Below are 24,659 nucleotides of genomic sequence, written 5' to 3'. Positions count from 1 at the left end.
GAAAACAACTTTTCCCCCCAAATCTCCCCTGAAGCCAAACATATTTTTCCTTTTCCTCTTTTTCCTTTTCTGATTCCAAAGCAAATAATTGGAAACTTGTCTCTTTATTTCTTAGATCAAGTCTTATGGAACTGGGTTTGCCTGAACACCAGGATGTGACTTCTTCCTCCTCTTCCTCCTCCTCTATTCTTGTGGCTCAGGAGGCTGTTCTACCCAGTTGTGACTGTATGAAGGCAGAACTTTCTACTGACAATGTTATCTCCTCTGGATCATCAAGCACCAGCTCCAGCCTGTCTTACCTTCCTATCTTTTCTGAAGGAAGAACTTGGCAATTCCAGAGCAAAAGTTTACCTGTTTCTCCTCAAAAGCAATCATCTGTATTCAGGAACCAGGACACATCCCTGCCCCCTTTTTGGCTATCAGAGCCTGAGAAATCAGAACTTTTTCAGAATTTGGCAGCTCTTTCATCTCTGAAGCCTCAAAATTCTTTTATTAACTCTATTTTTGAATCCCAAGGTCACTGCAAACAACAACAGAAAACAAAAGATAAGAAAAGGAGCAAGAGTCATTTGGTAGCAGATGAGGGGCCAAATTCGGTTTCAGAAGAGAGACCACAACTCCCAAGTTGGGCTCCACTCCAGCTTTCTCCTTTGGCTAGAGGAGAGCTAGAAGGGCATATGTCTTGGAAGGTCTGTACTTTGCGGGAACAAATAGTGCCCTCACCTGTGAAGGAATCATGGGCAATGCTGAATTATTTAATACAAGCAGGAGTCCCTGGACCAGAGAATACCCAAACTCAATTATCTATACCTATTCATCAAAGCACTGAGCAAAATACCAATAATAAATCCCCAGACCTTCCATCATTTCAGCTCCATGTGAACATTGGTGTGGAATCTGGATTAAATAGGACAGAAACAAAAATTTCACAGTCATTTATCTCAAATAAGCAGTTACAACCTGGGGATGATCCCCAAATTCTTGGATCTAAGCATTTAGTTAGGTCAATGGGCTCTCCACCTCCCAGAAGTTTAGGAGTTAACATAATTCAAGAAGAAGCCACTTTATTGAAGAAGGATCCAAAGCATGTGCTAGAGCTTAGTATAGAACAGAGAGTCATAGGTCTTCCAGAAAAAAGGATACAGCAGCATAAGACACAAGTGACTGATGTGGAGCTGACCCCAAGGTTACCATATCAAGTCACAGATAACCTAAAGGTAACTCCATTGGCATTGCTTCAGGTCATGAATTCAATGGGAATGATCCCAGAATCACATTCAGATGTGATAGAATCTATGAGTTTGTTTCCACAGCCGCCAAATCAAGTTGTAAAACCAATCCAGCCCAAGGAAATAATGAGTATAACCCCCAAATCACCAAATCAATTAATCAAGTCAATGGAGATAACCCCAAGTCCTCAGCAACAAGATGTGGAATCAAAGAGGATGAACTCAAGACGGAATCGGGTCCCAGACAATGTGAAGATAACTCCTGTAGCATTGCTTCAAGTCATGGATTCCATGGGGATGACTAGCAAATCGCATCCACATATCATAGAATCCATGAGAATGATCCCAAAGCCACAACATCGAGTCATGAAGTTAGAGAAGATGGACACATTGTTGGACCAGAAAACCATAAAACCAGAAGAGATGAGTCCAAGGCCACAACAGACAGTGATGCAAACTATAGAAATGAGTCCAGGGCCACAGCATAAAGTCATGGAGTCAGTGAGCATGACCCCGGGGTCACAAAGTCAAGCCATGGAACAAGTGAAGACTACTCCAGAGCCAGTACATAAGTACACAAAACCATTGGAAACTGTCTCAACACCATTACATCAAGTCATGGATTATAAGAAAATAACTCCAGTGGTGTTACTACAAACCATGAATGCCATGGGGATAATTCCATTAGCACAGCCACATGTTACAGAATATGGGGGTTTGACCCCAGATTCACAGTCTCAAATTACAAATTTGACCCCAAGGTCAACTCAACCAGTTGGTTTAACTTCTTCCCTTAGCCCTCCTACAACTCTTGCCCCACTAAAAGTTGTAGAATCTGTGATTTTACCTCCAAGGCTACCACATAACATCACAAAATCAGCAAGAATGATTCTAACACCATCATATCAATCTGTACATTCTGTAAAGGTAACTCCCGTAGCATTGGGGTTGCCCTTTGGAATGATCACAGTACCACAGTCACAAGTTATAGAATCTCAGAGTTTGACCCCACAGCCAATATCTCAAGTCAAGGAATCTTTGGAATTGACTTCTGGGTTACAGAGCCAAGTGCACAACTCAGTGAACATGACTTCAGAACCACAGCATCAAGGCACAGAATCTATGTCGTTAACTTCAAGAACATCTCATCAGGTCATGGATCCTTCAAAGTTGAGCCCATGCTGTCAAGTCCTGGAATATTCAGAGATGAGCTCAAGGCAAAACCATAAAGTAACAGAAACTATGGGGTTGACCACTGACACATGGCTAAAAATGAGCAAATCTACACAGCTGACAGAGTCACACCATCAAATAATGGAATCTTTGGGGACAATCCCAGGAAAACCAGGTCAAGGTACAGAATTTGTAGGAATGAACCAAAAGCCACTGCATCAAGTCACAGAATCTGCTGTAATGACTACTACATCATTGCTTGAAGGTGTGAAATATATGGAGGTGAAGCCAAAGTCACAAGTTAAGATTGTGGAGTCTATGAAATTATCCCCAGAATTGCAAGATTTAAAATCTGAGAACCTGGTCCTAGGACCAAGGTTGCAAAGTATGAAATCTGTAGATACAACCACAGGTTTAGTTCCACAAGTGGCAAAATATGGACAGCTGACACCAACTATAAAATCTACAAGCTTGATCCCAGAGTGTCAATGGCAGAGTATAAAATCTAAAGAGTTAACCTCCATACCACAGCTGCAACAAGGTGAGAAATCTATGCAGTCAGCCCCAGAGTCTCTGCCTCAAGATGTGGAATCTATCCAACTCGCTCTAGGACCACAACTGCAAAGTGTAAAATCTGCTGAGTTAACCCTAGCACCACAGTTGATAAGTAGGAGATCGATAGATTTGAGCCCCCATTCACAGTATCAAGATAGAGATTATGCTCATTTGGACCTACCACCAGAGTTTAAAGATACAAAAACTGTGGAATTGACCCTAAAGACACCACTGGAAGATATAAAACCATCAGTACAAAATATCAGCTCTGAGAAGACAGCCCCAGTAGCATTGTCTAAAGATGTAAAAACTCCCCAAATGGTAGAATATAGAAGAGTAATTCCTGAGTCACAAGTGCAAAGTGTGAAATTTGGGGAAGTAATCCCAGGTATACAACTTCAAGCAGTGAAATCTGTAGAGTTGAACCTCAAACCAGATTATCAAGCCCTAGAGCCTGAAAGATTGACTCCATGGCATCAAGTCTCAGAATATTTAGGAATGATCCCAGAGCCAAAACATCAAGGCACAAAGGTAAAACTTACCTCTGACATTTGTCACCAGGTAGGAGAATCTGTTGGGTTGACACAACCATATTTAGAAATTACCCAAGTGCCATTAACAGAATCTATGAATATGAGTCCAACATCATTCAAAGACACTTGTGAGACTGTGTTCCAACTTGTAAAAGTGATGGAGGAGACTCCAGAACCACAACACACAATAAAACAATCTCTGGACTTGATACCAGGATCAGAGGTGCAAAATGTAAAATCAAAGATGTTGACCCCAGAGCCACAGTCCCAAGGTAGGAAATTTGTTCCTCTAAATACACAATCACATTCAGAAGTTACCAAATTGTCAGAGATACCCTTAAAGGCAGAATCTGAAGATGCAGAAACCATGGGGTTGGTATTCTCTCAAGCTGATAAGACCCAGAGGGCTGTCCCAGAACTATATTCTCTGGGGTTGACTCTAGGATCAGAAATACGCTATGAAAAATCAGGGTCATTACCACAAAATTTGAAATCTGTTAAACTAAATTCTGAGCCACCCCCACTAGTGGTTGGATCTAAAACTTTAATTACAGGATCAAAACCATATCTTACAGACTTGATCTCAGGGCCACAACTCCAGGGAGTAAAGTCTAAGCAAATTGATCCAGAGTCTCAGTGGAAAGGTGCAAAATGTGTGCATTCAGTCCAACAGTCAACTACCAGAGTGGCAGAATCTGAGAAGCCAAAACCAGAGCCAGGGATACAAGGTACATTATTGGAGGAATTGACTAAGGGAGCACAGAAACACAGTGTGAAATCTGCATATTTAAATCTAGGCCCATGGCAGCCAAGTGTCAAATCTTCTGGAGTGACTCCAGGTCCACAGTTGCAAAGTGTTAGATTTTCCAACTCATCTCCAGATACACTTCTTCAAGAAGAACCTATGGATTTACTCTCAGGGGCTCCACATTATAGTGTGAAATCTGATGAAATGACCCCAGGTTCCCCAGTACAAGAAATCATCAAATTATCTGATTTTATCACAGGGACAAAGCATCAAAGTGTCAAATCAGTACCACTGATTCCAGAACCACAGCCTCAAGGTGTGAAATCTGTGGAACTAAGCCCAGGACCAAGCTTGCAAGATGTCAAATTTTCTGATTTGATCCCTGAGCCAAAGCATCAAAGTTTCAAACGTATACAGTTTATACCAAGGGATGAGCTTCAAGATAAAAATTTTCTAGGGTTTGTACCAGAATCATCTTTGCAGTTAAGCCAACAGCCACAGGTTGAGGATATGAAATCTGTTATGTCTACTGAAGGATCACAGTTTTACAGAATGAAATCTATGATATTGACCTCGAAACTACAAAGTGAAAAACCTGAGGAAGAAAATCTAGAGCTATGGCAGCAAGATACCAAATTTTCTGGATTGACCTCAGGGCCAAAGCTTCAAGGTGTCAAATTTGGGAAGCAAACCCCAGGGTCAGGGATTGAAATGACTCCAGAGTTAGGGCTGCCTGATTACAAATTAACAAATGTGTCTTCAGGGCTTCCAGACATTAAACAGGCTGGGCTTAACATAGGGCCATGCCTACAAGATGTTAAATTTTTGGATACAACATCAGGAACTCAACCTCAAAGAGTGAAATCTTCACAGTTAATCTCAGGGCCACAGCCTCAAGGTGGGCAATTTTTGGAGTTCACCTCACAGCCAGAGAGGCAAGGGTCTAAACCAGAGTTGTTAGTACCAGAACCACTGTTTCAAGATGTAAAATACGTAACAATGAACCAAGTGCCACAGTTTGAAGGTGAAATTTCTTATAAATTAGTCCCAGAGCCACAGATAGCATATGCAGAATTTATGGAGTTGATTCCTAGGATGCTGTTATCAAGTGTAAATCATAATGAGTTGGCCAGAAGACTACAGTCACAAGGTATAAAATCTGAATTAGTCCAAGTACCACAGTTGGAAAATGTAAAACCTGTGGAACAGACTCCAGTCTCAAAGCTTCAAGACTTAAAATCTGAGAAACCAATCCCAGAAACACAGCTAGAAGATAAGATATCTGTGGAACTAGTCCCAGGGCCACATTTGGGAAATACAAAATCTGTGCAGTTAACACCAAAGCCAGAGCTGGGAAAAGTCAAATCTATGGTGTTAACTCCAGGGCCACAGGCAGAAAGTGTGAAACCTAAGGAGCTCACCCTAGCTTCAAAGATTCAGGTTTTAGGATCTGCATCACTACCTTCAGGACCACAGTTGGAAAATATAAAATCTGTGGTCTTAATGCCAGAACCATGTCAGGAAGGTATAAAATCTATGGAGATAACTCCAAGTTCTCAAAAGGAAGGTGTGAAATCCATAAAGATTACCTTGGGACCACAGACAAAAGATTTCAACTCTGTGGAATTTGCCCCTTATTGCAAGGTTGAAGATATGAAATCCATGGAGTTGACTCCAGGTTCAAAAATTCAAGATTTGAAAACTGTGGAGTTGGTCCCAGGTATACAGAATCAAGATATAAAAGCTATGGAATCAAAACATGGCTCAAAGATGCAAGATGAGAATTCTGTGGCTTTTGTACCTGAGCCATTGCTTCAAGGTGTTAAATCTATGGAGATTTCTCAACAACCGGAACTGCAAGGTATTAAGCCTAAGGAATTGGCTTTAGAGCCACAAATGCAAGATTCCAAATTTGTGGAAATTACCCCATGTTTTAAGATACAAAATTTAAAATTTGTAGAGGAGACTCCAGATTCACAGCTGCAATATGAAAAATCTGTGAAGTTGACTCCAACAGTAAAAAGGCAGGTGAATGTAACCAGAAGAGAAGGAGTTCAAGAAGTAAAATCTGTGGACTTAGCCACAAGGCAACAGTTTCAAGGGATGGTACCTGTGGATTTAACTCTTGGGCCTGAGCAGGATGACCAGATATTTATAAATTCACTGGAGAGGACATGTGTGGATTTAGAGCAACCAAAAAGGGGATCTGAGTCAGAAAGTATAATATCTTTGAATTTAAAAGGGCCCAAATCTAAAGGTATAAAATCTCTAGACCTCAACTCTGAGCTACCACTGAAAGATACAAAATCATTTGAATTGGCTCCAGAATCAATTATTCAAGATGTAAAAGAGAGAGAGTTCAAATGTGAACCTCAGCTGCAAAGTATAAAATCTTCCAAGTTGACCCCAGGACCACAGTTGTACCAAGTGAAACCCTTGGAGTCAACTTTAGAGCCACTGCTTCAAGATGCGAAAATTGTGGAGTTAGACAAAGAGCTGCAGTCTGAAAGTATAAAATATATTAACTGGATACCAGAACCAGAGTACCAAGGTGTGAAATCTGTAGAATTAAACTTTGGGTCACAATATCAAAGTGTCAAACCTGAAGAATTAAAAACTTCAGAAGTGATGCCATCTGAATTGTCTATAGGGCCAAAATTTCAAGAAGCAAAATCTATGGAGCTTAATCATGAGCCACAGTTGCAGTGTATAAAAACCTCTACACTGACTCCAGGACCAGAGGTACAAAAAAGGAAAATTTTTGCATCAACCTCAGAGCCACAGCTTCAAGGTGTGAAAACTGTGGAAATACACCAAAGGCCACAGCTTAGAAGTAGGAAATCTGTGCAGTGGATACCAGGACCTGAGTTCCAAGGCCTGAAAGCTGTAAGATTAAATCTTGGGCCACTATCTCAACGTGTTAAATCTGCAGGATTGAAAACTTCCATAGACTTGAAAAGTACAAAAGTATGTGAACTGACTCTAAGGCCAAAACTTCAAGGTGCAAAATCTATGGACTTTAACCTTGGGCCTCATGGTCAGTGTCTGAAAACTCCTGAGTTGTCCCCAGGACTAGAGCTGCAAAAAGGGAAAAAAATTTCAACCTCAGAGCCACAGCTTCAAGGTGTGAAAGCTGTGGAGTTAGACCAAGGGACACAGCTTGGAAGTAAGAAATCTGTTCAGTGGATTCCAATATCTGAATTCCAAAATATGAAATCTGTGGTAAATCTTGAGTCACAATCTTGGAGTGTCACAGCTCTAGAGTCAAAATCTTCAATACAGTTAAGAGATGTGAAAACATATGATTTGACTCAAAGGTCAAAGCTCAGAAGTGTACAACCTTTGGAATCACTCCAGGAGTATCAGCCTCAAAACTTCAAATCTATTGATTTGAAATCTGAGCTGCAGTTGAAAAGTACAAAATCACGTGACCCAACCTCAAGGTCAAAACTCTGTGATATAAAATCAATGGTGTTCAAATCTGGGCTTCATTTGCAAAGTTTAAAATCTTCAGAGTTGACCTCAGGACAGCTGCAGGAAGTGAAACCCTTGGAGTCATCCCCAGGAACAGAACCTCAAGGTGTGAAGTCTCTAGTGTATACACAAGAGCCACAACTTTCAGGGGTGAGATCAGAGATAAAAAGTCAAGGGCCACAATTACAAAATGATAAACTTGTAGAGTTGAACTCTGTAATACACTTGAAAAGTATGAAATCATCAGAATTGGCTCTTCAGACAAAGCCTCAAGGTATGAAATCTGAGGAGTTCAACTCTGGGCCCCAGAGGCAGAGTGTAAAATGTTCTAAGTTGACACCTGAGACAAAGTCCCAATATATGAAAGGTACTGAGTTAAGCCCTAGTTCACAGTTGAAAGGTATACCATATTCTGATCTGACAGAGAGAACCAAGATTCAAGGTGTCAAAGCTATAGACTCTAAACCTAGGCCTCGTTTGCAAGGTGTAAAATCTAATGAGCCAATACTGAGGACAAAACCTCAAGAAGTAAAATGGGTGGAGTTGAACTTGGGCCCACAGTTGCAAGATGTGAAATCTTCTAAATTGATCACAGGAATAAAGCTTCAAGATGTAAAATCTATGAATTTCGGTTCCAGACTACACTTACGAGGCGTGAAATCTTCTGAAATGATCACAGGGAGAAAGCTTCAAGATGTGAAATCTGTAGAATTCAAATCCACTCCAAAGTTGCAAGATGAGAAATCTGATTTGACCCTGGGGAGGAAGCTTCTAGGTATGAAATCTGTAGCGCTAGACTCAGACCCTCAGTTACAAGATATGAAATCTTCTGAGCTGATCATGGGTATAAAACTTGGAGGTATAAAATCTGTGGAGTTCAGTTCTAGAAAATTCCTTAAAAGTATAAAATCTTCTGAGATGATACCAGGGACACAATTTCAAGTTGTTCAATCAGTGGACTTCAACTCTGGATCACATATACAAGGTAAAAAATCTTCTGAGTTGATTGAAGGGATGGAATTTCAAGATGTGAAGTCTGTAGAGTTTGACCATGGTTCAAAGCTACAAGGTGTGACATCTGAGTTAATACCAGAAGCAAAGCTTCAAGGTGAGGAATCTGTGAAATTCAATTCAGGCCCCCAGTTGCAAGATGTGAAATTTTCTAAGCTGATCCTGGGGACAAAACTTCAAGATATTAAATGTAGAGGGTTCAGTTCTGGACCATACTTACAGGGTGTGAAATCTTCTGAAGTGATCCCAGGGTCAAAGCTTCAAAAAGAGAAATCTGTGGGATTAATTCCTCAGCCACTGTGGCAAGATGTGAAATCTCTTGAATTGTGTCTAAGTAAGGTACAAGATAGGAAATCTTTGGGGTTCAACTCATTCCCACAGTTCCAAAATAAGGAATTATCCAGGTTGACACCATGTATGAAATCTATGGAATTTAACCCAGGAGCGAAACTCCAAGGAGTGAAATCTGATTCCGTAAACCTTCCAATAGAGGTCAACCATGGCTCAGAATTACAGGTTGTAAAACACTCTGAACTGCCCTTGGAATCAAAGATTTATAGTGTGGTATCTTCTGAATTCAGTACCGGAAATCAGCCAAAAGATGAGAAATCTCATAAATTGAGTCAATGGCCACAGTTTCAAAGTGTAAATTTTATGGTTTTCAATCATGAGCCACATTTGCAAGGGATAAAACCTTCTACCTCAGATGAGCAATCTCAGAAATTCAAGAATAAGCTTAAATTGAAAGGTGAGGAATCTTCTGAATTGAATCAAGGGTCACAAACTCAGTATAAAAATTTTATGGCATTTGACACTGGGCCACAGTTAGAAAGTTCAAAATCTTTTGAATTTATACCTGGGTCAGAACTTCAAGGAGTAAAATCTCAGATGTTCTGCTTTGAACCACATTTTCAAGGTGTGAATTCTGTATCCCTTCCAAAGCCCAAACCCCGGTGTGAAAATTCTACTGGGTGCCACCCTGGGCCACATTTTCAAGGTGTGAATTCTGCATCCCTTCCAGAGCCCAAACCCCAGTGTGAAAATTCTATTGGGTGCCACCCTGGGCCACATTTTCAAGGTGTGAACTCTTCTTCTGTTCCAGGGCCGAAACTTCAGTGTGTAAATTCTATTGGGTGCCACCCTGGGCCACATTTTCAAGGTGTGAATTCTGCATCCATTCCAGGACCCAAACTTCAGTGTGAAAATTCTACTGGGTGCCACCCTGGGCCACATTTTCAAGGTGTGAATTCTGCATCTCTTCCAGAGCCCAAACTTCAGTGTGAAAATTCTACTGGGTGCCACCCTGGGCCACATTTTCAAGGTGTGAATTCTGCATCTCTTCCAGAGCCCAAACCCCAGTGTGAAAATTCTACTGGGTGCCACCCTGGGCCACATTTTCAAGGTGTGAACTCTTCATCTGTTCCAGGGTCCAAACCTCAGTTTGTAAATTCTACTGGGTGCCACCCTGGACCACATTTTCAAGGTGTGAAGTCTTCTGAGTTAACTCCAATTGCAAAATTTCAAGGTATAAAGCCTTGTGAGTTGAATTTAGAGAGGGAAAAAACTATGATAGTTAACTCTGGACTACATTCACAGGATTTGAAATCTGAACTGACTCCAGGGTCAAGGTTGAAATCTGAACTGACTGCAGGGTCAAAATTTCTAGGTTTAGCACCTATGGAATGCAGCCCTGGACCACATGTACACTGTGTAAATTCTTCTAAATTAAATTCAGAGCCAAAATTAGAATTTATAAAGTCCATGGAATACAAACATGGGCCAGTATTGCAAGATATTACAACTTTTGAATTGACTTCAGGAATAAAAATTCCAAGTATGAAATCTGAATTTCACCTAGGGCCAGAGCAACAAGGCATGGAATCTGTTTTATTCAACTCTGTACAACATGTACAAGATATAAAATGTGAATTGACTTCAGGGACAAAGTTCCAAAATGTGATACCAATGGAGTTCAACTCTGATCTTCAACTTCAAGGTATGAATTCTTCCAACTTGAATTCAGAATTTGAACGCATAAATTTTAAGTTTAGTCCAGGGCCACAGTTGCAAACCATGAAGCCCTCTGAACTGAATCTTGGGTCAGAATCTCAAGGTACAAAATCTGTTTTGTTCAACTCTGGGCCCTACTTGCAAAGTATGAAATCATCTGAGTTAACTGCAGAAACAAAGTTTCAATTTTTGGAGAACCAATTTGAGTCAGGGCAGCAAGTTGTACAATCTCTGTTCACTTTGGGTCCTCAGTTAAATGGTGTGCAATCTTTACACCTGCATACAGATGTACAGTCTACAGAGATGAGTAAAGAGCCATTGCCTTTTGGCGAGAATTCTGTAAAATTGATTTCAGGCCCTGGGCTTCAGGACTTGGAATATGGGGTATATGCGGTAGAACCACGTTTTCAAAGAGTGAAATCTGTGGAATTAAACACAGAGTCACATCCTCAAGGTATGAATTCTGAGAAGTTGCCTTTACACCTCAAGCATCACAGTATGTTTGCACCAAAGCCATATTGTCAGGCTATGACATCTCTGGAGTGGAAACCAGGGCCACAACTTCAAAGTGTAAATTCTTTAGGGTTGACATCATGCCTCAGTTCTCAATGTGTTAAACCTGTGATCTTCACACCGAACTCAGGTTTTCAAAATGTAAAACCTGTGAATCTGAGGCCAAGGTCCCAGCAATATGAAGATATGGACTGCCAAGAGTTGACTTTAGGTGTAAAATCAGTGATGTTGACACCAAAACCAAATAGTGAGTTTCTAACAGGACCAGCATTGGCTAGTGTCAAATTTTCAAATTTGTTTCCTGAATCACAGCAACAAGATGTAAAAACTTTGGAGTTTACTCCAGAGCCAAAGTTGCAAAGTATAAAACATCTGAAATTGTCTTCAGTGTCTCTGCAGCAAACTGTAAAATCTGTGGAGTTAGCACCTAAGTCACTGCCTCAAAAACAGAAATCTGGTAACCAAACTCCAAGAAGTGATCAAACCACAGAATCCTCTGAAGTTATCTCTGGCCCAGGGAAACAGATTGTAGAATATTCAGAGATGATCCCAAAGCCAAAGCAGCAAGTCCCTACAACTGTGAATTTTAATTCAATATCAATTTACCAAGCCCCAGAATCTCCAGAAATGACACAAGAGTTGGCACAAAAAGACACAGAAACTGTGGAGAAATCTGTGGGATTGACCTCAAAGCCAACAGATAAAGCCACAGAATTTTTAGAAATGCCTCTACAGCTAGATCTTCAAGTACCAGAATCTGTTGATCTGGCTTCGGTGCTAAGGGATCAAGGCTCAAGATCCTTAAAATTAACCTCAGAGAAAAGCTACCAAATCCCAGAAACTCTGGGGATGCTCTCTCAATCATGGCCTCAAGTTAAGGATTTGGGGGAGTTATATATAAAACCATTACAGCAAGTTATAGAACCTGAAGGGATGATCCAAGAATTCAAGCATCATGCTACAGAAGATATAGGGTTGATCTGTGAAGCAAGGTTGCAAGGGAAAGAATTTCTTGGAACAACCCCAAAGACAATAAGTCAAACTACTGGATATGCTGAGAACTCTCCAAAGCACTATCCTCAAACCTTAGAACCTGTGGGGATGATCTCTGAGAAAAGAATGCAAAGGGAAAAAACTGAAATATCATTGCCAAAGCCATCATATCATGTCCCAGATTCTGCTTCAGGGATGACACCATGGCTAGGACACATTCAAGGTCCTGAATCTGTGGAGCTTACTTCTGAGGAACCTATGGAATTGACCCCAAAGTCACAACATCATGTGGGATCTTTAGGAATATCATTAGGGTTAGGAGATAAAGTCCCAGAATCTGTAACTCTGATCTCTAAGCCATCACTGGAAATGGAGGAATCTTTAAAGTTGGCTCCAAAGCAAAAAAGTCAAGTTGTGGGACATGCAGAATCTATAGAGCTCAACTCTGAGACATGGCAGCAAGATAAGGTATCAAGTGGGCTAACAAAGTCACAGAATCAAAGAAGAAAAAATTCAGGGATAGCTCCAGCAGGACCACCGAGTCAAATTATAAAAGGTAAGAAGATTAGTCCAAAACCACTGGATCATGTCACATCACAGATTCAAGTTGCTCAATTAGTAGGGGTGATGCCAGCAGCTCCCCGAAAAGTTGTAGAATCTGTGAAAGTGACCCCTAGGCCACCACTTCAACTTGCGGAGTCTGTGGCAACACCAGGGCCAAAACCTCAAATGGCAGAAAATATTGAGTTGACTCCAAAACATCAAGACGTAAGATCTTCAGAGTTGACCTCAAGCCCATGGTTACAGAATATGAAATATAAAGAATTAATCACAGAGCCAACACATCAAATTTTGGAAAAGATTGTGTTAACCCCAGGGCCATTGTATCAAATTGTAAAATCTGAGGAATTAGCACCAGGACCAGTTCCTCAGGTTGTAGGCACAATAGGAGTAGCCAGAGGATCAGAGATTTATGTAATGGATTATTTGGATTTAGTCCCAATGCCTTATCTTCAAGAACTGGCACAACCTGCAAAATTAACTCCCAGGCCAAGTATTCGAGTGATGTCTGCAGAATTAGCCTCAAAACAAACATCTCCATTTGAGGAACCAACAATATTGACTCATGAGCAAAAGTTGACGCCTGCAAAATCCTCAGAGATAAAAACAGAATCTCCTAAAGTTATGAAATCTGAGGATTTGAATCAAGGACAGATGTGTCAAAATTGGGACTCTAAGGAATCAATGTCTGAAGAAGAGTCACAAGTAAGTGATTTTTTCTTAGAGTCCCTAAACAGCTCTTCAACCCCACTCATTTCAAGTTCTGTCAAAACATCTGAATTAGGAAGCCTTTGGGGTTCTGGGATCTCAGAAGTATCAAGAGCTTTGGATATGAAGAACCTTGGGACATATATTTTGCAGCCTGAAGAGTCCTATTCTGACTCTGTTATGATGCAGTCATCATCTCTTCTCTGGGACCTTCAAAATGAACCCTCTGATAATACAATGAACATTGTGGAAACCCCACATCCTGAGACTGTGGGAGTGGATATCACATTTAAGGAGATAACTAAGAAGAAGCAGATGGAGAAGTCAGAGGACTCACTCCAGAACCATTCCCAACATCCATCACGAAGCCGGAGATCACCATCTGGGACTCTCCAGGGAAGATCAGGGTCTCAAAGAGGTTCTGCTCGGCCTTTCTTGGGCAGACAACAGAATGTCTGGGAGAATCATGTCAATAGGCAGCGACTACCTAGAAAATATCTCTCTGCTATGCTAACGCTAGGGAATGTCTTGGGGACGACTATGGAAAAGAAGCTTTGTTCTCGAATATGTTTAGCAGAAAGAGCCACTACAGATATCTGTAAGTCTATTCAGAATTTATTTGGGGTTCCAGCTGAACTGATGGAATTTTCCCAGAGCCTGCTAAAGAATGGTCCATGTACTATTTCACAGCATTCAGTGGTCAAAAGTTACATTCAGAGACATACTTTATGCCACGGTCCTGATCAAAGAGGGACTCTAAGGATGTGGACACGTGGCTCCACGGCTTCCATAATACGGCAATACTCTGGGACCAGATTGGGCACAAAGAAAACAGACTCAAAGCTCAGTAATATATCCCAGGAAGTCACTCAGCATATGCCTATCTCATATGCCGAGGGCCAGCTTCCTGCCCTAGCAAAGTCAGAGTCTTCTATCAAGATATATTATAATAGGGAGGATCCTATTTCCCAGGAAGAGAGTGAAAACACACAGAGTGATTCACAGAGAAGAATTTTTAAGTCCCAACACTCCTTCAAGCCAAGTTATCTTTCTCCGGTCAAGACTGACTTTTCAGAACAGTTTCAATTGCTACAAGAACTGCAGCTAAAAATAGCAGCAAAACTCTTAAGGAGTCAAATACCCCCCAATGTGCCTCCACCTCTAGCTTCAGGTCTTGTCCTAAAATACCCTATCTGTCTACAGTGTGGCCGATGTTTAGGATTTAATTGCTGTCATAAAATACATACCACTTTTGGGCCTTATCTTCTTATCTATCCACAGATCCACCTTGTAAGTACTCCTGAAGGCCATGGTGAGATTCGGTTGCATCTTGGCTTTAGGTTGCGGACTGGAAAAAGATCCCAAGTTTCAAAGTATCATGGAAGAAGCAGACCCATGACACCAAATAGTCCTATAGCACCATCAAAAAGGAAAGCTAAAATTTATACTCCAGTTTCTAAGAATCCTACTCCCACGAGAGATTTCCAGTCTAGAGCTTTCCAGTCCCCTGCTCCTGTACCAGTCTATAGCAAACAAAGGCAATGGGGTAGCCCTGGTCTAGTAGGAAAGACAGAAATTGGAGAGTTTGGGCATTATGAATTGTCTCATGTGCACTCCCTATCAGAGAGTGACTCTGTAAGCTGCTATCAGGATGAAACATGGGCTCAAGTGAGAACCAAAAAATCCTGGGATTCAAAATTTCCAGTGAAGAGAATCAACAAAGGAACACCAAACACAAACACTGGAGCCACAATACAGAGTCCCCCTAAGGAATTCCCAGCCCCTTTAAAAAGAAAGAGGACTGTGGTAGCTCGTACAAGTTCTGCTTCCTTAAAAAGACCAATTAAGAAATCCCCCCAGCCCAAGTTCCTGCGACTGCTCTTTCAGGGCCTCAAGCAGGCATTCCAAGCAGCATGCAGAATGATAGCTTCTTTTGGACAGAAGCCTGAGGACAAGACCAGGCCCGATGATTTGTGGTCAAGCAAAAGCTATGATTCAAAACAAAAAGCCAGAGACTACTGTTTACCAAAAGATAAAAAAGGAGACGGGACACCAGTTGTCAAGCAAAGGCCACCTAGTCCAAGCACTAAGAAGGAGGACATATTGTTGGAGGACACAAACCAAAGCAAATCAGCCCCACAGCCACCAACAGAGAGCCCTTGCCAATCCAGACCTCTCCAACTGCCCAAGCCCACAGTGTCCCAAAGAGAGGTCACTTTACAAACGGCTTCTGTCAGGCAGACTTTGGGTGTAGTTCAAAATGACAGCAGCAGCAGTGCCAAGAAAACCCTCCATAAAGATGAAATTTCCAGTCAGAAGTCCAAGAATGTGCTCAAATCCGAAACCAGACTTCAGGTGAAGAGAAACGCGCACAGTGACCATAACGGGAAAGGCCCTCCCAAGGAGGCCAGCTGCCACCAGGGGGACAGAACCCCGCAGAATGCCCCTGAGAAGAGCCAGCGCAGCCCTTCCGACAGAACCCTTTCCAGTGTCTCTGAGAGGAGCCATCAGGGACTCTCAGAGGGGACACATCGCAGTCCCTTGAAGAGGAGCCATCACGATGCCCCAGAGAGGAGACGTCACAGTCTCTTAGACGGGAGTCATCAAAGCTCCTCAGAGAGGCCACCTCACAGTCCCTCAGAGAAGAACCATGTCAGTCCCTCAGAGGTGGTATGTCCCAGTCCCTCAGAGAGGAGCATTTGCAGTCCTTCAGAGAGAAAGCAGCATAGACCCTCGGAGAGGAGCCATCGCAGAGCCTCAGGGAGAAAACATCACAGTTCCTTAGAGAGGCGTCGAAGTACCTCAGAGAGGAGCCATCGCACTCCCTCTGACAGGAGCCGTCGCAGTACTTCAGAGAGGAGCCATCCCAGTACCTCAGAGAGGAGCCGTCGCAGTACCTCAGAGAGGAGTCGTCTCAGTACCTCAGAGAGGAGCCATCCCAGCACCTCAGAGAGGAGCCGTCGCAGTACCTCAGAGAGGAGTCGCCAAAGTACCTCACCCAGGAGCCATCGCAGTTCCTCAGGGAGAAAAGGTCACAGTCCCTCAGAGAAGAGGTGTCGCAGTCCCTCAGAGAGGAGACTTCGCAGTCCCACAGAGAGGAGCCGTCGAAGTACCTCAGAAAGGAGCCCTCGCAGCCCCTCTGAGAGGGGCCGTCGCAGTGCCACAGAGAGGAGCCGTCGCAGTCCTCGCAGTCCCTCAGGGAGGAGCCCTCGAAGTCCCTCAGGGAGGAGCCCTCGAAGTCCCTCAGGGAGAAGCCGTCGCAGTCCCTCAGGGAGGAGCCCTCGAAGTCCCTCAGGGAGAAGCCTTCGCAGTCCCTCAGGGAGGAGACGTCGCAGTCCCTCAGAGAGGAGAAGTCCCTCAGAGAGGAGCCGTCGTGGCAGTCCCTCAGAGAGGAGCCGCGGTAATTTCTCTAAGCTCTCCTTCGGCAGTGCCCCGGAGGTAAGAGGACACAGTCCTTCTGGGAGAACCCATCACAGTCCCTTTGAGCTGAGGCAACACAGGCCCTCCGAGAGGAGCAAGCATCGCCACCCTGAGAGAAGCGATCACAGCACCACTGACAGGACGTGTCACCGTCCCTCTGAGAGAAGTCAACGTCGTCATTCCAAGAGGAGACACCGCGGTCATTCTCAGAGAAGACACCGCGGTCACTCTGGGAGGAGACACCGCGGTCACTCTGGGAGGAGACACCGCAGCCACTCTGAGAGGAGGCACAGCAGCCACACTGAGGGAATCCAGCAGAATCTCCCCAAGGAGAGGCTCAAGCACAGCTCCCCTAAGGAGAGGCCCAGACATAGTTTGTCTAAAGATTCCAAGAGTTACTCAGCCATGCCTCCCGCAGACCAAAAGGACAACTTCAAAAGCAAGACGAGTTTGGAGGCCCGAAGCTAGTAGATGAGGAGAGCTCTGCCCCTGTTATAAATCGTCTTCCTTAAATTTTCTCCCTTTCCTGGCTTCTTTCCTGCTCAGCCACTGCCTCCAATTCCTGCACCCTCAGCAATGAAAGGGCTGCTTGATCTCTCTACCTGGGGGAGGGGGACAGAGAATGAGTCTGTAATTTCTCTAAGATCAATAAAGGGGCAATAATTGATCTCCATGTGCATCTACAGGACCACGACCGGGGTGGGTGCGGAAAGCTGGGACAAGTGTTGTCGTACAAAGGGACAGAGCACCGGGCGGGAGGCCCGGGCCGGCTGGTCTCCAGACCCCGCCCCCTCGCTCCAGCCCCGAGCTCGCGTTCTCCCAGGCCCCGCGCCGCAGTAGGGGGTGGGGTCTCCGGAACCGAGGGGGGGGCACGTCACGTGACTCTCCAGCCGCAGCCCCCTCGGAAGCTGCTAGGCGGAAGTAGACGTTCAGAACCGGGCTAGGCGGCGCCGAGGCCACATCCGGGAGAGGCGAGGAGAGCGGAAGTGGCGTTGGTCTGGCCGGAGCCCTTGGGTGAAATTGTTAGGCGTGGAGAGGGAGTGATGTCTTCCAGACTCGGTGCAGTCCCCGCTGTGAGTTCCTTGGGGTGACCATGATGCTTTAGAGGGAGCGCTGTCGAGCCAGGAGCACGCGGCCCCTCGCTTTTGTCCTGTGCTCAGAGTTGGTTTTTATCAGACCCCATCGTAGGCCCCACCCTTTTAGATCAGATCCACCTGCCCCCCTCTTCTTTCCCCACTTTTTTTGCTTTTTCCCCACCTCCCTGGATTCAGTTCCTCTCCAGATTGCCATTAGTTTCTGTTTCTTTTACATCCCCCAATGCCTCCCATAGCCGTTGTCGTCTTTTTTCGCCTCCCTTTTAGAGCCTCTGCCTGGGACAGAGCTTTGGGAATGGGGGAAGATGAAGGCGCAGGCATTGTCACCCGCCTGTGCGTTGTAGGAAGGGAGCACCGTATACTTTTCCTGAAAAGTGCTGCCTTTTTCCGTTTGAGGTAGTTGCCCCGGGAGAGCCTCATTTCTTCTGGGCACAAGGGGGGAGTCATCTCTTTGTGGTCAAGGTCCAGAGGACCCTAGCCCTCACTCTGTGCTTGTGATTTGCTAGACCCCGGGACCCACGTCCTTTAAGCAGCAGAGGAGCACCAGGATCGTGGGAGCTAAGAAGTAAGTGAGGTTTTTCTAAGGTCTTTTTATAATTGTGTCGCCAGCGCTGTCCATTGGATTGATGAAAATATCCCGCGTCCGCACTGCCCATTATCGTAGCCACCAGCCACGTATGACTTTTAAGCACTTGAGGTGTAACTAGTGCAACTAGCAAATGGATTTTAATTTTTATTACATTTTAATTAACCAAATTTAAATAGCCACCTGTAGCTAGTGGCTACTGAATTGCACAGTGCAGGTCTAAACCTACTGTAGTGGAGGAAAACAGCTTGCAAAAAAAAAAAAAAACCAAACCAAAAGAACAAATTATAATAAAAATAGAAGATATGATTCAGTGGCAGTCCAGCATTTCTCCCCACATGAAATTCGTGCTCATAAATACATTGCTGATCTTGGAAGGAAGAGAAAATATGGCTGAGAGAAATTCTTGTATTTTCAAACTATTTGGCTGCAAGGCTGGCTTATTATTTTGTATGCTGAATGTGCTAAGTTTTTCATAGTTAAAAGAAAAAAATTTGAGACTCTCATTAGATGGATTAATTCATTCAGATAACATTGACTAAATGTCTGCTTTTTGCCAGCTATGTATTTAGATATACAGAAATGGAAAACAAAAGTAGAAATCCAAAGAGGGGATTTGTAAAAAACCAACAAAATACGGTGTAATAACTAAATATTTTAAAGTAAGAATTTAATATAGCTGTTAGGGAAAGGGAGTGAAAGTCTGAAAGGGAGCAATAACCACAATAGATCATCTGTAAGCCTAGGCTTGAAAGTTGAGGAAAGATGCAGTTAGCCAGGAGAAAGGATTTTTTCAGAAGAGAGAACAACATTTGAATAGGTAAAAAGTAAATGGGATAGCAAGGTGTTCTATATGACTGGAATGGAGAATGGGGGTTAGCAGAGTGTTCACTCAAAGAGGTTAGCCAGATCATGAAAGGTCTTTTTTTGGGGGGGGGTGGGGGGAGGGTACCGGGGATTGAACTCAGGGATGCTTGACCACTGAGCCACATCCCCAGTCCTATTTTGTATTTTATTTAGAAACAGGGTCTTACTGAGTTGTTTAGCGCAGGCTTTTGCTGAGGCTGGCTTTGAACTGGAGATCCTCCTGCCTCAGCCTCCCAGCTTGAAAACAAGCCTTTTTTAACAGCATGCTCAGGTGTTGGACTTTTATCCTGGAAGGGAAAGGTCACTCTGGTAACTTTATGTAAGATGGATTAGGAAGTGTGTTGGAAAACTGGTTCAGAGGCTATTTTAGGAACAAAAGAGAGGAATGAAGAATATGTGGGGAACAATACATAGGAAATATATATGATGATATAGGCTAGAGCTAAGCAAAAGAAAGTTAGGATGTCTGTGGGTTTCTGGCACTGGCAAACAGCTGAGGTTGGAGTAATTCACTGAACTGGGAATTTCTGAATGAGGAGCAACATTTGGAACAAACATAAATGGATTTGGACCTCAGGTGAAGGGCTGGTCTGAAATGAAAAATTGAGAATTATCTGCTATAAAAGTTAACTGAAAACATATTTTCTTCTACAAAATGAGTATTCATGAGATCTTCTAGGGAATGTGTTTAAAGCAATATTTCTCAATGTCTACCTTGGTTTACCCAGGGATGATTCTTAAAAAGTATAAACATGGATGGGCTGCCATCCATTAATCAGAATCCAAATCATTGGGATTAGGGTGTGGGAATCTTTATTTAACTAGCTTCTTTAGAAATTGTGAATTTGAAGAAACAAAGGTGAGAAGAGACTAAAAAAAGAGTAGAGGATGAAACCATGGTGAATATTAGCCTTTATTTTAATTTAATTTTTTTGGATTGAACCCAGGGGTGCTTAACCACTGAGCCATATCTCCAGCCCTTTTTATTTTTTATTTTGAGACAGGGCCTTGCCACGTTGCTTAGGGCCTTATTAAATTGCTGAGGCTGACTTTGAACTTGCGATCCTTCTGCCTTAGCCTCCCAAATTGCTGGAATTACAGAATTGCTGAGAATACAGGCATGTACCACCTGGCAAACCAGCCTTTATAAAGATTTTGTAGAATTAAAGAAGTCTGCACACTGGGTGCAGTGGCACATGCCTGTAATTTCAGTGGCTCGGGAGGCTGAGGCAGGAGGATCATGAGTTCAAAGCCAGCAGAAGCGAGGTACTAAGCAACTCAGTGAGACCCTGACTTTAGATAAAATAGGGCCGGGGATGTGGCTCAGCGGTTGAGTGCCCCTGGGTTCAATCCCCCTGTACCATAAATAAATAAATAAATAAATAAATAAATAAATAGTCTACAAAGAGTACTGGGATGAACTAAAATACTTTTTTTTTTTAGTGAAATCTAAATATTTACATGTAGAAGAATGAACTAGAAGGTCTTAAAAATTCTTATAGATCAGAAAAGGGTTGAAAATTGGCTTAACTTTTCATCTTTGTAATCAGAAGCAGAGACTTGCCACATTGGTGATAAATTATAAAATCACCATAATTATGATAGCCATTATATCATAATAAAGCTTTTTCTTGTTATGTTTATGGAAAGGGAATTTTGAGATTAATCTGGTTTCAACAAATGGTCAAATGTTCTGAATTGATAGTGTAAAATATTTAATGGTTTTTGTTGAGTCCTTTACAAACAAAAGACAGACTTAGAGACAGGGATTCCCTAGCCATCATGACTTAATCTCCAGTATATTAATCAAGTTGATCATATGATCAACTCTGGATCTTTTACTGTGTTCATGCTTATTCACGAGAAGAGAGATACGTATTTCTGTGTCTTACACTAAGAAACTTGTATAGATGGGGCTGGGGATGTGGCTCAAGCTCACCTGGCATGTGTGCGGCCGGGTTCGATCCTCAGCACTACATACAAACAAAGATGTTGTGTCCGCCAAAAACTAAAAAATGAATGTTAAAACTCTCTCTCTCTGTCTCTAAAAAAAAAAAAAAAAGAAAAAGAAAGAAAAGAAAAGAAACTTGTATAGAGTTTCCTGAGAGTAGTCACATGGGACTTGGCTGTTAATGCCTGGTTGGTACAATCAAGTCTTTATTGAGAAATGATTGATCCCATTGTTTAGGATGGTGGATTTCAGCCCTAAAGGACTGCCAATTTCCATTTGAAGTATAATTGATATAAAATAGACTGTACTTATTCAAAGTGTACACTGTGAGCTTGGGGAATATCTTGGTGGTAGAACATTTACCTAGTGTGTGGCAGACTCTAGGTCTAATCCTTACAAATAAATAAATACTACCTTACAATCAGTTTGTTTATAAAATGCATCTCTGAAACCATCATTGTAATCAAGATAACAAACCTTTCTATCTAACCCCAAAGTTTTTTTTTTGTTTCCCTTTGCAGTCCATTTCTTTCTCCTCTCCCATCCTTAGGCATTACAGTCCTATTTTCTGTTTATGTACAGTGGTTTACATATTCTAGAATTTTATAAAATGAAATCACATAGTGATTCTCTCTCTTTCTTATGCCAGGAATTGAACCCAGGGTTGCTTAACCACTGAGCCACATCCCCAGCCTGTTTTTACTTCTTAATTTGAGACAGGGTCTCACCAAATTGCTGGGGGCCTTGCTAAGTTGCTGAGGCTGTCTGAACTTGAGATCCTCCTGCCTCAGCCTCCCAAATCACTGGGATTATAGGCTTGCATTGTTGTGCCCATCTCATAGGAATCTTATATGGACAAATATTTCCATTTTACTTGATTAGTACATAAAATAGTATCTCCCATCCTAGGTTGACTGGATTATGTGGCAGAGTATGTTTATCTTTTTATGAAACTGCCTATGCAAAATAGTATCATTTACATTCACACAAGTAACATAAGAGTTGATCATTTTAATCTTAGCTAAATTAATAGTTGTATAGTGATGTGATTTTAATTTTTGTTTTTTATTCATTTTAAATGATGTTGAGCATCTTCTCATGTTCTTGTTGGTCATTTGTTTATCTTTTGTAAAGTATTTACATCTTTTACCCATTTTTAAAAAAATGGGGTTGTCTTTGTTTTAATATTTTAAAAAATCTATACTGAATATAATTTCTTTGTCTAATAAATATGTCTTGACAAACAAAATCTGGTTTGTTTTTCATTCTCTGGGTGATGTCATTTGAAGGACAAAAGTTTTAAAGTATCATTAAAAAATTGTTTCATTTGCCAGGCATGGTAGTATTTGCCTGTAATCCCAGCCACTCAGGAGGCTGAGGCAGGAGGATTGCAAGTTCTAGGCTAGCCTCAGCAACTTAGTGAGGCCCTAAGCAACTTAGTGAGACCTTATCTCAAAATAATAAGTAAAAAGGGTTGGGGATGTGTCTCAGTGGTTAAATGCCCCTGAGTTCAAGTCCCAGTACAAAAAAAAAAAAAATTGTTCATTTATGTTTCTTGCTTTTTTATTCTCTTTAAGAAACCTTGCTTCCCCTAATTGCAAAGATTTTCTCCTATCTTCTAGAAGTTTTGTAGGTTTTATACATAGGTCTTTGACCCATCTAGAGTTAATTTTTGTGTGTGGTGTGTGGTGAGGGTCAATGTCAATATTTTTACATTACTATATTTAACAACTGTTGAAAAGGCTTTTCTTATTGAATTGCTTTGATACCTTTATCAAAAATCACTTGAAGCCGGGCATGATGGTGCACACCTGTAATTCCAGCTTCTTGGGAGACTGAGGCAGTAGGATCACAAGTTTGAGTCCAGCCTGGGCAACTTATCAAGAACCTCTTTCAAAAATTTTTTTTAAAAAGGTCTAGCTACACCACACACATATATAAAAATTCAGTTGCATAGAGCTGGAGATTATAGTGCATTGGTAGAGTGCTTGCCTGGCATTTGAGAGGCCCTGGGATCAGTCTCCAGAACCTAAAAGAAAAAAAAAAAATCAGTTGAACATGTATCTGTATCGGTCTGTTTCTGGATAATTCTGTTCTGTTAATGATTAGAGTTAAGTCTTGAAATTAGATAAGGCAAGTCTTATCTCTTTTGGCATTTAAAAAAAATAATTTTAGTTATTCTAGGTTTTTTACATTTTTATATAATTCTAGAATCAAGTTGCCAGTATCTATAAAAAGAAACTTGTTGAGTATTGATTGGTATTATATTGGATCTATAGATTCATTTGAGGAAAATGCCATTTTAACATTTTTCTTATTTATGAGCATGAGGTACTTTGCCATTCATTTAGGTTTTCTTAACACTCTTAGCAATGTGTTGTAGTTTTCATAGTAAAAGCCTTTGGATGTCTTTTGTTAGATTTGTTAGTATTTTATGTTATCGTAAATGGTATCATTTTTACGTCACTTTCTAGTTGCTTGTTGCTAATATATAATAATTGACTTTTTTTTCCTTTCCTTTTCTGCCCCTTTGTTACTGGGTATTGAACCCAGGAGCACTTTACCACGAAGCTATTTCCCCGGCCCTTTTGGTTGTTGAGGGTCTTGCCTAGTTGCTGAGGCTGACTTTGCATTTGTGATCCTCCTACCTCAGCCTCCTGAGTTGCTGGGATTACAGGCCTGAGCCACTGTGCCCCACTTAATAATTGACTATTGTATCTAGCTTTGTGTCTTGCCACTTGCTAAATTCCCCCCCCACCTTTTTTTTGTGGTGCTGGGTATTGAACCAAGGGCCCTGTGCATATGAGGCAAGACTCTACCAGCTGAGCTATATCCCCAGCCCTGCTAAATCCCTTTATTAGTTCTAGTAATTATTTGCAGATTCCTAGTATTTTTCTTTGTAAACAGTCACATAATCTGAAAGTGTGGACAGTTTTACTTTTTTCCTTTTGATTTTTTTTCCTTTTTGTAACCTTATTACAGTGTGTTTCAACATGAAATAATCTGATCCTTGAGGAGTTTTTTTTTTTGGAGAATTTGACAATTTCAGTTTAATAGCTGTAGGGCTATTCAGATTTCCAGTTTGTTCTTTTTTTTATGTCAGTTTAATTTATTGGCAAAGAGTTATTCGAATTATTCTCAGTACTTTAATGTTCGTATGATATGTGATAATAACCTCTTCAATTTCTGATATTACTCATGGTATCTTTTTTTAAAATTTGATCAGTCTAGCT

General features: G+C 41.9%; 2 protein-coding genes across 15 annotated transcripts in view; both read left to right on the top strand.

The window, feature by feature from the left end:
* The window catches only part of Spata31h1 (SPATA31 subfamily H member 1), a 61,385-nt gene extending 43,790 nt beyond the window's left edge, over window positions 1-17,595 (top strand). For all 8 annotated transcript variants that reach the window (XM_078029476.1, XM_078029480.1, XM_078029478.1 and 5 more), the window contains one exon: window positions 116-17,595. In XM_078029476.1, coding sequence (XP_077885602.1) covers window positions 116-17,396 — 17,281 coding nt within the window. In that variant the 3' untranslated portion in view covers window positions 17,397-17,595. The remainder of the gene's footprint in view (window positions 1-115) is intronic.
* Window positions 17,596-17,842: 247 nt separating this feature from the next.
* The window catches only part of Znf512 (zinc finger protein 512), a 32,435-nt gene continuing 25,618 nt past the window's right edge, over window positions 17,843-24,659 (top strand). For all 7 annotated transcript variants that reach the window (XM_013357419.4, XM_005322509.5, XM_078029484.1 and 4 more), the window contains exons 1-2: window positions 17,843-18,001; window positions 18,529-18,587. In XM_013357419.4, the coding sequence (XP_013212873.1) occupies window positions 17,972-18,001; window positions 18,529-18,587 (89 nt within the window). In that variant the 5' untranslated portion in view covers window positions 17,843-17,971. The remainder of the gene's footprint in view (window positions 18,002-18,528; window positions 18,588-24,659) is intronic.

The sequence above is a fragment of the Ictidomys tridecemlineatus genome, chromosome 12 (genome assembly GCF_052094955.1).
Source record: "Ictidomys tridecemlineatus isolate mIctTri1 chromosome 12, mIctTri1.hap1, whole genome shotgun sequence".
NCBI lineage: Eukaryota > Metazoa > Chordata > Mammalia > Rodentia > Sciuridae > Ictidomys > Ictidomys tridecemlineatus.
This window is presented reverse-complemented; position numbering and strand designations above follow the sequence as displayed.